This window comes from Ursus maritimus, unplaced genomic scaffold (genome assembly GCF_017311325.1).
Source record: "Ursus maritimus isolate PB19 unplaced genomic scaffold, ASM1731132v1 scaffold_21, whole genome shotgun sequence".
Classification (NCBI taxonomy): domain Eukaryota; kingdom Metazoa; phylum Chordata; class Mammalia; order Carnivora; family Ursidae; genus Ursus; species Ursus maritimus.
The window spans coordinates 8699050-8714167 of record NW_024424564.1 but is presented as its reverse complement, the minus strand read 5'-3'; the positions used below and the strand labels follow the sequence as shown (position 1 = coordinate 8714167).

General features: G+C 44.5%; 1 protein-coding gene across 3 annotated transcripts in view; it reads left to right on the top strand.

Moving 5' to 3' along the window:
• The window catches only part of GRIP1 (glutamate receptor interacting protein 1), a 379487-nt gene that overhangs the window by 345529 nt on the left and 18840 nt on the right, over nucleotides 1-15118 (top strand). For 2 of the 3 annotated variants that reach the window (XM_040637234.1, XM_008684380.2), the window contains 4 exons: nucleotides 6637-6793; nucleotides 7592-7703; nucleotides 7824-7868; nucleotides 13023-13256. In XM_040637234.1, coding sequence (XP_040493168.1) covers nucleotides 6637-6793; nucleotides 7592-7703; nucleotides 7824-7868; nucleotides 13023-13256 — 548 coding nt within the window. The remainder of the gene's footprint in view (nucleotides 1-6636; nucleotides 6794-7591; nucleotides 7704-7823; nucleotides 7869-13022; nucleotides 13257-15118) is intronic. The other variant, XM_040637235.1, reaches the window with a different exon arrangement.

The following is a 15118-nucleotide window of genomic DNA, read 5'->3' as shown; positions in this document are numbered from 1 at the left end:
GTATATCTCATGTGTGTCCAAATTTTCTCTTCTTATAAGGACACCAATCAGATTAAACTTTGGCCCCACCTTATAACTTCGTTTAACCTTAATTACCTCTTTAAAGGCTCTGTCTTTAAATACAGTCACATTGTTGCCTAGGGCATCGACATAGGAACTTAGGTGCATACACGATTCAGTCCATAACACACCTCACATCGTGATACAGGGGATAAAATCAGATATTAAAGCCTAGATGGAAGGAAGGAAGAGAGGAAGAAAGGAAGAAAGGAAAGAAAGAAGGAGGAAAAAAGAAAGCTTTCCAATTCTAAATAAAAGGAGGAATTACTTAGGAAATACATTTTTTAAATTACATCTGTCTTTCATTGTGTTTCTTTTTTCTTTTTTTTAAGATTTTATTTATTTATTTGACAGAGAGAGACAGCCAGAGAGAGAGGGAACACAAGCAGGGGGAGTGGGAGAGAAAGAAGCAGGCTCCCAGCAGAGGAGCCTGATGTGGGGCTCGATCCCAGAACGCCGGGATCACGCCCTGAGCTGAAGGCAGACGCTTAACCACTGCGCCACCCAGGCACTCCTCATTGTGTTTCTTTTATCAATTTTGAATTTAAAGTCTAGCTTCCAGTATCATCCCTGCATTTTAATTTTATGTGCTCGCACCATCATTCAGTAAAAATTCTATTTCTGGCAGTTCGTTTTTCTTACACGTGGGCTGCCTCACTAATTCCATTCCTCCAATGGCTTTTAAGTTTGACTCCCCGTGTAAAGGGATATTCCTCAGGGCCCTTAACTTCTCAACTATGGCAAGCAGCTTATCTTTACTTAATTTCCGTCAAACATTCCCTATATTAAATTATGCAATCATCCTCCACCGGCATCAGTGAGGGATTGAATACACCTACATATGAAAGAAAATACAAATGATGGGGTTTAAACAAGGTAATTCTTTTTCTCCCACTGTAGTAAAGAGCCTGGATGAGGCAGGTGGCCCCACAGTGCCATCAGGACCCAGCCTCTCCGACCTCCAGCTTCACATCTCTCCCGTCTCTCCATTCACTGCCACTGCCTGTTGTAGAGTCGGCCTCTAGGCACATGGGCTTGAGCCATGGAATGCAGAAAGGGCCCACAGTGACACCACCACCTCCCCCCTCTCCCCCCATACAGACAGGCCCATCAGGGGACCCACCTTAAGATACCCATAGGCCCTCACTGACCAATGGGCTGCTTACAACCAGGCACGGTGGCTGAAAAAGGGAGAATTCCATACATCGCCATACCTCCTCACCTTCTCCCTTTAAAAGCAGTGCCCACCCACTGCCTCGGGGCAGACAGCCTCTGCGCCCTTGCAGTGTATTCAGTAAACCTCTATCTCCTTTGTTCTGCCACAGGTGAATCCTCTCACTGCCCACACCGTCTGCCTCCACCCAGTTGTCGCCCCACATCCAGCCCCCCCCCCCCCATCCAATCGGGAGAGACACCACATTTAGACACCACACCTTTGTTCTAAAACCTTCATCAGGCTTGAAATATTTACTTCCTTACTTTGAGTATATTACCATCAATGATCTTTGGGGAAAAAAAAACAAAACTAAATCTAATCTTGCCACTCCCTTAAAAACAAACAAAAAACCCTCTTGATGGTTGTCTGTTGTTTAGGATAACGTCAAAGGTGCTTAGTTTAAAGCAGATTTCTCTGTAATCTGTTTCCCCGCTGCTTTATCAGTCTCATCTCCAGACATTTCCTTGTAGTACCTTTTACTCCACACATCCTGAACTTCTCGCTCTTCGCCAAGCAAGCTTCGCTCTTTGGTACCGCAGAGCACCAGGTATTTTGATATGTTCATCAGTCCCTGCCTTGATCCGTTCTAAATCAGTGAAGAAGTAGAAATGGAGTCAGCTATGCATTAAACTATCAACTATTTCTGTTTTCTGGAGAGGAAGAGTTTTTGTTTTGTTTTGCTAGAAAAGCTGGGTTGGACTTGTAGCCAGAATCAGTTATTATTTCCCTACTCCTAACCCAAGTCTAGATGTTGGGATTTAAATGAGGGGGAAGTCAGATCTACAAAGCTAACTGTAACCCAGCATATCAGCTGGATTTGACTTAGCTGAATAGAACTGAATACCCTAATATTACAGTGACTTAAATCATTTTAAAAAGTAGGCATTTCAGAGCTGGTGTATAACTACAGTGTCATCAAAGACCTCTTAAATATTTCTTCTTTAGTATACCTACCACTTGGCTTCCATCTTCGGGTTTGCCACATGATCCAGGAGGGTTACCAGGGCACCAGCTATTTCATCTACATTCCAGAGTGTTGTAAAGAGCCTTTCCAGAAGTTCCATTTACATGTCATTGGCTTTTTACATAGTTAACACTTAACTTCAAGGGGAGGCTAAGGAAGTGCAGGCTTATCCTAAGTATTAACAGGCCCACCCCCAAAACTGGTATTCTGGTAAAAGGATAAAGAGAAGAATGGATGTTGCAATAGGCAGCTATAGAAACTGCACTGTCTAGGTGTTGCTGGCCCCCACCCCTGCCATGAGCTCATTGAGCGCCAACAGTGGGCTCCAGGTGTGCCTGCCTTACAGAGCAGCAGCAGTGGGAAAGAATGAGTCCAGAGAGAGCCAAGAAGAGACTGAGGGTCTTGACACTCCCCTATTCTCTTCCAGAACTCCACAGTTAGGTAAATCATTGCTCTTCCTACGGGGAAGCAGAAGCCCAGATGGTAAGAGGGACCAGAGTATTTCTGGAATCCTCCCTCCTTGAGAGTGACTCAAACCCGTTGATGGAACACAGAGGACAGGACCCACCGTGACTGCACATTTACCAGGCTCTCCTCCTAGGCGCACGCTGTCATACCCAACACTTCTACAAGGAAATGCCAACTCACCGTCTAACTCTAACCTTAGAGGACACCTTCCCTTTGCCATCTTTCATGACCCGCTTTCCAACCCTCCAGCAGGTCTCGGTTCTTCCAGATCTGTGTCCCTCCATGAGAGGGACAACACTCTCAGCTGCAATTAGAACTGTCACTTTGAGGGCACCTGGGTGGCTCAGTTGGTTAAGTGTCTGCATTGGGCTCACGTCACAATCCCGGGGTCCTGGGATTGAGCCCCGCATCAGGCTCCCTGCTTAGTGGGGAGCCTGCTTCTGCCGCTGCCTCTGCCGTCCGCTCATACTCTCTCTCTGACTCTCTCTCTCTCAAATAAATAAAATTTAAAAAAAAAAAACTGTCACAAACAATACTAAACTGTGCAGTTTTTGAGATAGGAAGCTAGTACTGTTATCTTTGCATTTCAGCTCCTCATAGGGTACCTGACGTGTAAGAAGTACTGGAATGTTCCCTGAATCAGTAGTGCTGAGGTTTTCCTCCTTTACTGCTCTCCCTGCTTTATAATCAGGAAACTGAGATCTTGAGAAGTTGAATGGCTTAGCACATAAGAAAAGTAATGGGCATCTGTATTTATTTATTCATTTATTTATTTATTTATTTATTTATTAAGATTTTTATTTATTAGAGTGAAAGAGAGAAGCAGCAGTGGGGAGGGGCAGAGGGAGAGAGAGGGAGAAGCAGACTCCCCACTGAGCAGGGAGCCCGATGCGGGGCTCGATCCCTGGACCCAGAGGTCATTACCTGAGCTGAAGGCAGACGCTTAACTGACTGAGCACCCAGGTGCCCCGGCATCTGCATTTATTAAAACCTCATTATGTGTGAGTTTGTGTATGTTATTCTCAGTCCTCACATCAACCTGCTGAGGCACTTACGTATGGTTATCCCATCTTACCTTGAGGTGAGATGGTCGAGGCCACAGAGCAGGGAAGTGGCAAAGCTGGGATGTGGACCCACCTCTCTGTCCCCGTGCCAGCACAGCGCGGTCCAGACCCAGGTCTTTGGAGTCTACACCTAACCCAAGGATATTTGAATTTTATCCCCTCTTCATGCCCCGCTTTGTTGTAATGCAATAATCATTTAATACTGCTTATGAACACAGGGCACCCTTGGTGTAGACAGACATGCTTTTCGAGAGAGGCATTTCCCGAGTAAGGACCAATGCTGCACACCTGCTCGAGGCCATCCTTACGCTCCCGCCCAGTCACCAAGAACTACTTACAAACAACAGCTGGAAGGAAAATCAGAGAGCTAAATCTGTCCAGTTTAAAGCCTGTTGGAATTTCCCCAGGGAGCTGATAGATCACACGGGTTAATGCTTGTCAGGAAAGGATTCGGTCCGGAGGACTCCACCATTTAGCATTTGGCTCTTCGCAAATTGAAAGCTAGTTAAGGCAAGTGAGGCACGGTCTTCCTCTAACTCTTTTTGTATTACAAAAAGGGAGATTTCACTTATTTGGGCGGTTGGTTTATCTGGTTGGGAAGGAGAAAGTGGAGAGCCGGTGAGAGGAAGTCAGGAGAAATGCAGTCACGTGCAGTCGCTCCCCTTCAAGAAGAGACCCGCGCATTTCCTTAATTCAGCACTTTCAACAGAAAACACCACACCGATCACACAAAATTTCTAACCAAATGGCTAGCCATACTTCTGTAGTTACCCAGGAAGAAGATGAGAGAACAAACTGTAAATATTTTCTCTGCACCTTGGTATCCTAAAACAGAAGATTCATGGAAGGTTCTTGCAGGCGTGGGCATTCCCCTGCATTCGTGAGATCAAGTCCTTTCGACCAGAGCATTATCCCTTGGGCCTCCTGCTTCTCTGCAGTAAGGATGGCACTGTGGGTTCTAACAAGTGGATGGAAAGTGAGTAAGAAGAAAACAGGGATGCCATGGTGACAATCATCTTACACGATCCGCTCATTTCATTGTATGTGAAAATGGTGGCCAAGGCCTCTTTGCTGTATTAACTGTTCATGGGTTTTTTGTCTGGCTTTCATCTTAATGGTTTTTAAACACAGTAAGAAATACATATTATATTGCAACCCGGTACACACATGTAAACACACACACACACACACACACACACACACAGTGAGTCACAACCTGAAATGGTGGATGGAGCTGTGTGTCATGGTTACAGCCCACGCTGTAGAGTCAGACCTGCTCACAAGCCCCTGCTCTCCTATCTAAACCTCCCAAAAGAATTTTGAAAAACCGCATACCTCATCACACATTTAAAATTGTCTTCTAATTTTTTTCTCCCCAAATTTAAATACTTCCAAAGACTATAATTTCCAGTTGGTCATTAATATGCCTTAACTATATTTTTGTCAAAATCTGGAACCACGGATTTAGATCAAATTTGTGGAAAATGTCCATTATATAACCCCATTGCCAAAGCCATTCCTCACTGCCTCACCTATCAAGCTAATACGACTTAACTCCCTGTCAGAAAGGAAGTCAGTCCTCATTTTGCAATTCAGATAAATACAATAATGTGCCCACCTCCTAACTGACAACTGTTTTGAATTCTAACTCTGAGATGCCAAGACACAGGTGGATGAAGGAGGGGGAAAGGCTTGCCAGGAGTTTGTGCCTGGTTGAATTAAGGTGCTGCTCCCAGGAGACCTTCACTCAGGAGCAAGGCTTTCCCAAATTATCCCTTGACTTGACACCTGGGGGTTTTGCATCCTAGGACCGAGCTCCTTCAAAAGGTTTGAGATACATAAGAAATGTGTCTTTCATTTGTAAAGTGACAGAAAAACAACTCTGAAGAGGGAAGTGAGAAGGGAGAGCCCACAGATCTCAGACCCCTGGTCCTTTTTGGTGGGGTTGACTTTGGGAAGAGGTGCTTAAGGAACTTGAGGGTCTAAGAACTGATTCTCCTAAGGTTATGACTGGAACCCCCGGGGAGAGTTTGCCGATACCCCTACACACTTGAACCACTGTTGTAAGCCTTCCGTATGCTCATACGTGAAATGCAAATAATAATAGTACTACCTTCAAAGACAGTTATGAAGAGTAAATAAGGCAATGCAAATCAAGCACTTAATGAAGTTTCAGGTGCCTAAGCACCCACTGTATGAGCCCTGTTGTTATTGCTGTCACCGTTCTTACTCCACCCCTCTACTTGCTAACAATGTCATTTCTCATTGGATTAAGTCATCCTCGGGCCCATCCCTAACATTCGTGGGCCCCAGCCCCACAGAGCCTCGCTCCGTCCACACTCCTGCAGCCAGCAGCTGCTTAGCCACTCCTTGGGCCTGGAACCCACATCTGGTGGCAAATTCCACTCTCAAAAGGACAGACTTGGGTGAGAAGCCCTCACGTATCCTGTAGGGTGGACACAGGGTATCTGGGCAGAAAGTTCAGGGTTCTGACTTTCTAGAACTTGCTGTAGAAAGAGTTGGAGACAGGTCTTATGGGCACTTCCCCCGGCCCAGCAGATTTCTTGCCCAGAGAGAGGAGGGCAGAAGCCCTAATAAAAACAGATCCAACACGGTGGGCTCTCCGGTTTGGACCTAAAGATTGTACCTCAGGGTTGTTGTTGGAATCAGTTGACAGAATATGTGTGAATGTGTTTTGCATGGAAAACCTGAGTATTATCTTGATGGCCTTTCTGATCGCAAATTGAGTTAACGGTCAGCTGCCTTGAACGAACTAATGGAAACCACAGGAAAAGACAAATTACCAAACAGACCCTCTGGAGTCCTTCTCAGAAACAGAAGGTGACACCTGATTTTTGTTTCAGGCTCTGGCTTTCAGGCTTCGGGCTACAACTTCAACACTTACGAGTGGAGGGGTCCAAAACAGAGAGGCAGCCTGTCCCCAATCACTAAGCCGCGAAGCCAGACTTACCCAGACGTGGGTCTGAGTAATGAAGACTGGGACCGGTCCACAGTCAGTGGGTAAGGTTTTCATCAACTGCTGCCTGTCCACACTGCTTTGTGGCCATTAACCCCGATGTGACTCTCTCTACTTCCGGTGGCACCTGTTGCCAGCATCCGGAGCACAACAGGAACCGCTGTCATCACACCGCTGGCCCCGGGGCAAGGTTCAGGGACCTGTGCCTGCCCGGCAGGAGCCTGGGCATCACCCCACAGCATGGCAAGAGCTCAGTTTCCCCTGATGAAAACAGGAATAGCGCATGGGAAGATCTTTATCTGTAAACCCTGTCCTCACACTCTGACTAGTCTCCTCTCCTTTCCTTTAAAAGGTTGCTTCATGTTAATTTACATTAAAAAAAAACATACATCGAGGATCCCAAACTTTGAATTGAGATCTATTTTAACATTTTGTTCTCTCCCAAAATATTTTAAGGAAATTCGTAAAAACGCACAGCACCTTAAATGGTCTATACCGATACTTCTAAGTGAGAAAAGATTTTTCTCTTGGAAGTTTGACTTCTCTTGGACCAGGCAGAGCAGCCGAAGGATATTCCCACACAATGCCCTGCTGATGTGGTTCATTCCACAATAGCCATGAACGCTCAGATTCAGTTAGTAAGACCATGGTCCTTCCCTCTGTTCGTTGGTTCTTGGAGATACTTGGCATTTCTGAAAGCAGCCTCACTTGGCGGTTCCAGTTGGAAGAAAGCCAGATCTAAAAGGGATCTCCCATTTTTGTATGTGTGTGAGAGAGGAAAGAGAGAGATTCTGGATTATGTCTGGCAAGTTCTCGACCTGGACTGTGCTTTTTGATGACAGTTTTACAGGGGCACCCGACAGTTCGGAGGCTGAACAAGAGGAGAACTTCTGGTCCCAAGCGCTGGAGGATTTGGAAACCTGTGGACAGTCGGGAATTCTGAGAGAACTTGAGGTAGCCTCGGTCCTGCTACTGACTTTTATTGTTTCTACATTCATTTTTTTTTTTTTTTGGTCCTTTTGAGTTTGCATTTATCACATCAGTTCATTTAAAAGCTTTAACCCCTTTCCACAGGAGAAAGCTGACAGGCGTGTGTCTTTGAGAAACATGACTCTCTTGGTAGCTACCCTTTATGTTTATATTTTTGCTTGTGAAGCTGCCTTCCCTGCCCCCTTGCCTTCCGGACAGCAATTTGGTTTGATTCAGTGCAGTTGAAAGTATTTATTTCCCCATTTCCACCCCCACCCCGAGCTTACTGACTTGTGGCTTCTGCCATTGCTCCCTGCTAACCCTGACTGAACCTGTTTGCCACCGAGTCTCTGGGGAGGGAGCTAAGCCCCCAGCAGTGGCGCATCTCATTCTCTTAGCTGCTTTAGAAAGGTTTCTTTGGCATGTTTTCATTTGTACCTGGTATAGCAATTAATTTGATCGTGAAGCGGAACATAAGAGGAAATTTTATTTTGTTTTGTTTTGTTTTGCCCTTAAAGTAGCTGACAACGCAGCTGGTGAAAAAGGCCAGTCTGCGTGAAAAGCGGCCAAAATATTACACAGTACTTTGCTGTTAATTGCAAATCCTGATTCCATATTAACTTAGTGTGAATTCTAGGAGTTGTGGCGAGATGGAACATAATAGCTGGACTCCCGGCGAGTTCTTTAATCAAAGCCATGAATTTGCTGACGATATTCACACTCTGGTCTAGGAGGTCCTGGACTGTTTCCTTTTATGTTCTTTTAAATTTTCGGAGCTGTAAAACACTAGAGTGGCAAAAGTCTCATTTTTATTTTGATGTCATATGAGGTCCCCAAGTCCCCATAAGGAATGTGAATGGCCTAAGTGGGTGAAATGGCAATTCTAAAACGAGTACTCGTCTTTATATTGTTTTGCTTCTCAACTGCATGTCTGGATATTCGATGTGATTCTAATGTTCGTGAATCTGCAAAGAGAAATATGAAGGAAAATATTAGTTTGAATTTATAAATATCATAGTATTACCTGGCATGAATTGAAACTTCAGAGCACAGTTGAAGGGCCTGGAGATGGATAATGCTATAAAACTTAAATAAATTCAGACAGAAGCAATTGATTCCTTTTTAGGCAACTTTCAAAAAGAGTCACATGCTGAAGTATCAGCTGGCTTATTTAAACTTTTACCACTTCCTGTATGTAGAATGATAGCACAAGGGACCCAAACTGGATAATGAGCTCAATTCACGATTCTTGAACATACCCCTGCTTTTGAAAGCATGTCTGGCTCATAGGCCTTCTTCGCTTTGCATTTTGATATTTCTCTTTTGAAGAAGCAGCTATTCTTCTAATAGCTTCTTTTACAGCAGGTAAGACAAGGGTGATGTAAAAAGTAACACAATGAGGTTGGGTTTTCACCCAGAAGTTGAGCTATCTAATGAAAACAACATCTATGAACATAGAAGTTATGTTGCGATAGCCTAGAAACTTTTTCTAACATAGCTTCGGGCAGGTGTGGCCCTTGAAATTATAACTCCAGAAAGGCAGTGGGTTGAATTTATAAGCCAAAAGGACATTAAAGCCCTCAACAAAGAAGAATGATTGGCAAATCTAGAAAGGAGAGTCTTACTTATACTTGTATCACCAAGAGGATTCATTTACTGGTTTAAATGAACTCTGATCGCTTGATGGTAAATGTTACTATGCAAAAAATATTATTGGAGCTAGTTTCCTGCATCTGAAATTTATGTCCAGTATTAAAAGTTACAGCATACTATAACCATAATAAATGTAGAAGATTAGCTAAGATGAAAAATGATTACAATGGAAATGGAAATGAAGGCTATACTTGGCATTCTCCCCACTAGCTAGCAATTATTTAGGTTCAACTTTAGCACTGAAAAATGTAGAGTTGTAACAAAAGAGAAAAATTCAAACTAAGACTTTGGACAAGTTACTTAATCTGTCTTATCAGATATTTATTCTTCTGCAAAATAAGGGGATTATAATGATTCATGCTTATATGGCACTTAACACAGAACATAACACTTAATAATTGTTCAATAGAAATGATTATTTTGCCATTTTTATTAATAAACCCTGCCTTAACTGTTTTTTAATATAGGAAGAAGACTTGATTAAATATCAGGTAGAAAGCCCTTGAGGGGCGCCTGGGTGGCTCAGTCATTAAGCGGCTGCCTTTGCTCAGGGCGTGATCCCAGAGTCCTGCGATCGAGCCCCACATCGGGCTCCTCCGCTGGGAGCCTGCTTCTTCCTCTCCCACTCCCCCTGCTTTTGTTCCCTCTCTCACTGGCTGTCTCTCTCTCTGTCAAACAAATAAGTAAAATCTTTAAAAAAAAAAATTAAAGAGATAAAAGAAAAAAAGAAAGCCCTTGAACATATCCCTCTAAGTTTTATGTGTATCAGTTGTCTCATTGATAATTTGGGGGGGGGGGATTATAACTATAAATTATGAATTGTGCAAAATGGGAACAGGCAATAGATAATCCAGATGTGAAAACAAATCTTAGGTAATTTAAAATAGTTATTTTAAACTTTATTTTAGTTTTTATATTTATGTTTTCATTTTTATATTCCTTCATAGTAATTCAATTGAAGTTCATTTTTTTTTAAAGATTTTATTTATTTATTTGACAGAAAGAGACACAGCCAGCGAGAGAGGGAACATAAGCAGGGGGAGTGGGAGAGGAAGAAGCAGGCTCCCAGCAGAGCAGGGAGCCTGACGCAGAGCTTGAACCCAGGACCCTGGGATCAGGCCCTGGGCCAAAGGCAGACATTTAAGGACCGAGCCACCCAGGTGCCCCCGAAGTTCACTTTAAACAAAGCAATCAAGCTGTGCTTTGAAACCTTGCTTCCATCAGAATTCTTTCTAGATCAGTTTGGAACTTCTGTAGTGGCCAAGGCTCAAACCATTATCTCCCTGTTGTAGTGATTAAGTATTTTACCTCCAAAATACTTCCCGCTGGACCCATGAAGAATGAATATAAAATATAGATGTTAACAAAGCCAATAACTTGTCTAAGTAGGTAAAAACAATAGATGGATGGTCACCACTGCAAGAAAATAATCACTGGGTGCTCTCACTTACAGTGGACAGAGAAATGCTATCGGCGAGTTAAGTGCCGTAAAATAAAGGATGTCCCATGACACCAAAAAAGCTAGTAGTCAGAAGCTTTCCATTTTAAAAAGGGATTTAGCTGAAATAACCCATAATATGGATAATCCACATTGGTTTAAATATTAGGGGTTTTTTTAATCTCCTAAAAAGTCAGTTTTCTACGTTTCAACCGAATACTTGACTGGGAAGCAAGCCAGCCTGGTAGTCAATCAAGAATAAGGGTTCTGGAATCAGAGTGTGAGGGCTGCAGTCCCAGACTCTTGGGCAGCTTGCTCACCTCATCCCGGCATCCCTTCCCGTGACCGAAGTGGGGAGGTATGATAACTCTAATACGTATCAGAGAGACTTATCACAAGTATTATTGACATTCTACACACACATATATATGGTACTGAGCACGTGTTAATGGTCAATGACCAGTAAGGTTTTTCTTACGATTAAAATTTTCTTTTTCAAAATTATCAATATGATAACTGATCTAGTCAGGATATTGATAAGATAACTGGTTTTGTTCCTTTTTCAACAGTCATAGATATATTTACATGTGCGCCAATATTTGGCTGCAATTCAAAGATCTCATTACTGGTGTGTGTGCAGCCGAACATCAGGTGACTCTTGGAATGACAAAATCTTAGAGAGATAACAAATGAAAACTCTTATCACTCTGCAGGGTTTCCTCCTAATCAATAATTTTAGATGGTGCCCTTGGCTCAGTTACTACCTGGGTGACCTTGGGTAAGTCAGCCTCTGTGTGCCTCAGTTTCTTTTTTTTTTATTTAAAGATTTTATTTATTTATTTGACAGAGATAGAGACAGCCAGCGAGAGAGGGAACACAAGCAGGGGGAGTGGGAGAGGAAGAAGCAGGCTCATAGCGGAGGAGCCTGACGTGGGGCTCGATCCCACAACGCGAGGATCACGCCCTGAGCCGAAGGCAGACACTTAACCGCTGTGCCACCGAGGCGCCCCTGTGCCTCAGTTTCTGCACCTACAAATTGGGAGTCAGAACAGCGTCCATCTCATAAAGTTGCTGTGAGGCTTAAGGAGGCAAACACACATGGCACTCTGCTCCTTTTAGCATCAGTAGGCGTGTAAACCACTAGATTACAGTGTAGCCAACAACATAGCACATGGAGTTTGTTTTCTGGTCCCACGACCTCAGACAGACTCACCAATGCTGGTTTTCAACCGTCCTACCGAGGAGGACGGAGCTGCCTACAGGCAGGTTTTCAGTTAGAGAACCACGAGAAATGAACATCCTTAGCTGACATTGGTTTCAGATGCTTTTTTAGTTTCACTTCCAAGATTCAGTCATATTTGGGGTCTAATCTTGCCTTTCCTTGCATATGAACATATTTTTAGAAAGATTTTATTTATTTGTTGGGAAGAGAGAGAGAGCACAAGCAGGGGGAGCGGCAGGCAGAGGGAGAAGCAGCCTCCCCACTGAGCAGGGAGCCCAATGTGGTACTTGATCCAGGGTCCTGTGATCATGACCTGACACTTAACTGACTGAGCCACCCAGGTGTCCCACATATGAACATATTTGAAACTGAACAAACTTCCCAGTTCACTGGTAAAACCCAATCCAAGTTTCCCAGCTTTTGAGCAAAGGGTTGAATCCAGGAGCACAATAAATGATTACTCTTTGACCTCTCTGAGGACCTCCCACAAAGACCACTTCTAAGAAATGTGGACCCACGCCAACCGGTACGGAGACCTAGCCGGTCTACAAGCTTCTGGGACAGGCCACATGGCCAAAGGAAAGACAGTGTACCAGTCGTAGGCGGGCAGCATTGGCCACTGCCTTTGCTTCCTGAGTCCCATCTTTAGAGCCCACTCAGTGGAAAGTTAATGCTTAAAACGTAGTTTGCAGTAAGCAAATGTTATAGCTTTTCAATTTGCCTCAAAATTGCCAGGGGTGGTATTTGATTAAATAAACCCAATGGCTTAAGTACTTAAATTGGATTTGAGATGTGCATTATAAATGTCATTTGGAAAGCATTTTCCCAGACTTTCATGGTTCACTTAGTACGTCCATTCTCTGGCCTTTGGTTGTGCCCCGAAGACAGTGTATTTTGACTGGGCAGAAGGAGAAATGTGCTTAGTGTTGAGCGACCAAACCCTTTTCTTAGTCCCCAGCTTAATTGTTTCTGAAAATTGTCAATGCCACAGGCGACAATCATGTCGGGGAGCACGATGAGTTTGAATCATGAGGCCCCCACACCTCGCAGTCAGCTGGGGCGACAGGCCAGCTTCCAGGAACGGAGCAGCTCGCGGCCGCATTATAGCCAGACAACTCGGAGCAACACCCTGCCCTCGGATGTGGGCAGAAAGTCCGTCACCCTGAGGAAGATGAAACAGGAAATCAAGGAGGTCATGTCTCCAACCCCTGTGGAACTGCACAAGGTCAGCATGCTCTCTTCCCTTCCCCGTGTCCCGTTAGCCGCCATTCCGCCCAGCGTCAGCGCCCGGGTGCGAGCTCAGCCAGGGACAGGGGCCAGAGCCCAAAGGCAGACCATCAAGAGACTCTGTTTCCAAAATGGTGTGTTTGGGAGGTTATCCTGTAGGTCAGAGACAATTCTCTTTGAAACAATGAATTGACTAAAAATGCGTGTGGCCAATATCTTCTTATAAAAGTTGGAGGCTTCAGTATCCCAAGGAGTTTAGATGAGTTGGTTAGTCTTTCAAAGTGGGAGAAGGACCTTCTAAGGGTCATACACTCCTCGCTTCCTTGAAAATGAGTTTCGGTTTGAATGTAGGAATGTTTCATCTTTAAACCGACTTAGCAGATGGTTGTATGATGCGGAAGACGTGAAGTTCTCTTCGAGACATAATTTAGATGTCGTGGGTCAGGACAGGGCAAGTCCTGGAATGTTCCATCTCAGCCTGTGATGCCTCACTTGACTTCAGGGAAGAGAGTCCACTGTGCCACACAGAGCGGCATCTCATGTGTTGGCAGAGTTTGAACAAGGCAGGTGCAAATGACAGTGTTTGCAGAATCCCAGGGTGAGGGGAGCAGTGGTCAGGGAGTGTCTCTGATTTTCTTCTGTAGAACTAATGCTTTATTTTTAATTAATACGTAAAGATGTATAGATGGCCATAATCTCACCCCACTTTTCTTGAGAACCAAGACCCTCTCCGTAGTTAATACTCTGTTAATGAGAAATTAGTAATTTGTCTTTCCCAGAAAAGCAAGCAAATGCTGGGTTGAGAGGAGGTAACAGGCCAGCCACTCCCTTTTTCCTCTGAAGTCTTCAATTTCCCTAAGCACCCTATTAAAGATATTTTATATCTTTTTGCAGCTATTTATTTTGCAGCTGCGAAAGGATGTGGTGAAAGAGAGACTAGGACGGGAAGTTGAGTTCTGCACCTTGTGTTCCAATCCTGGGTTGTCTTTTACCACTCATTCGCTCATTTATTACATATCCTGCACGTTCATTCACTGACCCCGTATATTGTGCATCCCCATGGGGCCCGGAATCTAATGGGGAGACCGTCTGGGAAATAGTAGGAAGACGGTGAGGTAGGTACAATGAGAGAGGCAAGACTAGGCTGCCTTGGGGGACAGAGGGTGGGCCCTCACCCACTATGGAAGAGACAGGAAAGGCTTCTGGGAAGTAGGTGTGGACTCTGCAGAAAGGTGGAGGATGGGAGGGCATTCCAGGCCAAGAAGGAAGCTTGTGCCAAGGGATGTCAGGGATGGTGACATGTTGAGGGAGTGCAAACATCCCGAAGTGACCAAAGCCTGGAATTAGAGCCTTGTGCCTTCAGAGGCGTTACAGACTTACAAAAAAGCAAAGAAGTGTCTGATATTTTAGGGTGGGGACGCAGGCTTCGACCCATGTCACAAGTTAGCTTGTTTATCCGGTTTCCCTGAATTGAGGCATCTGTTTGGAACACACCAGCCGTCGCTGCCTGTCAGATGTCCTAAGATGCTAATTGACAAACCCCACGAGGAGGCTGTAAGGTCCCCTCTGGTGGTTACATGGCAGAAGCTATCCAGTCTGTGCTAATTCAGCCGCACCAGGAAGAAGTGAGCCTCACCCGATTCCCGCGGGTGTCTAAGAATACTGCCCGCCCCTCTTCTCAAAAATTCTCCTGCCCAGGCAGAGCAGAACATGCTTGATAACCCCCTCTCCTTCAGCCCCAAAGGGAAATGATACCAGCATGTATTGGGGTTCTATTATTTGCTATACTCTTTATATTTTAGCCCTTACAATAGCCCTTCTTAGCAGATATGTATTATCCCCATCTACAGGACAGGGAAA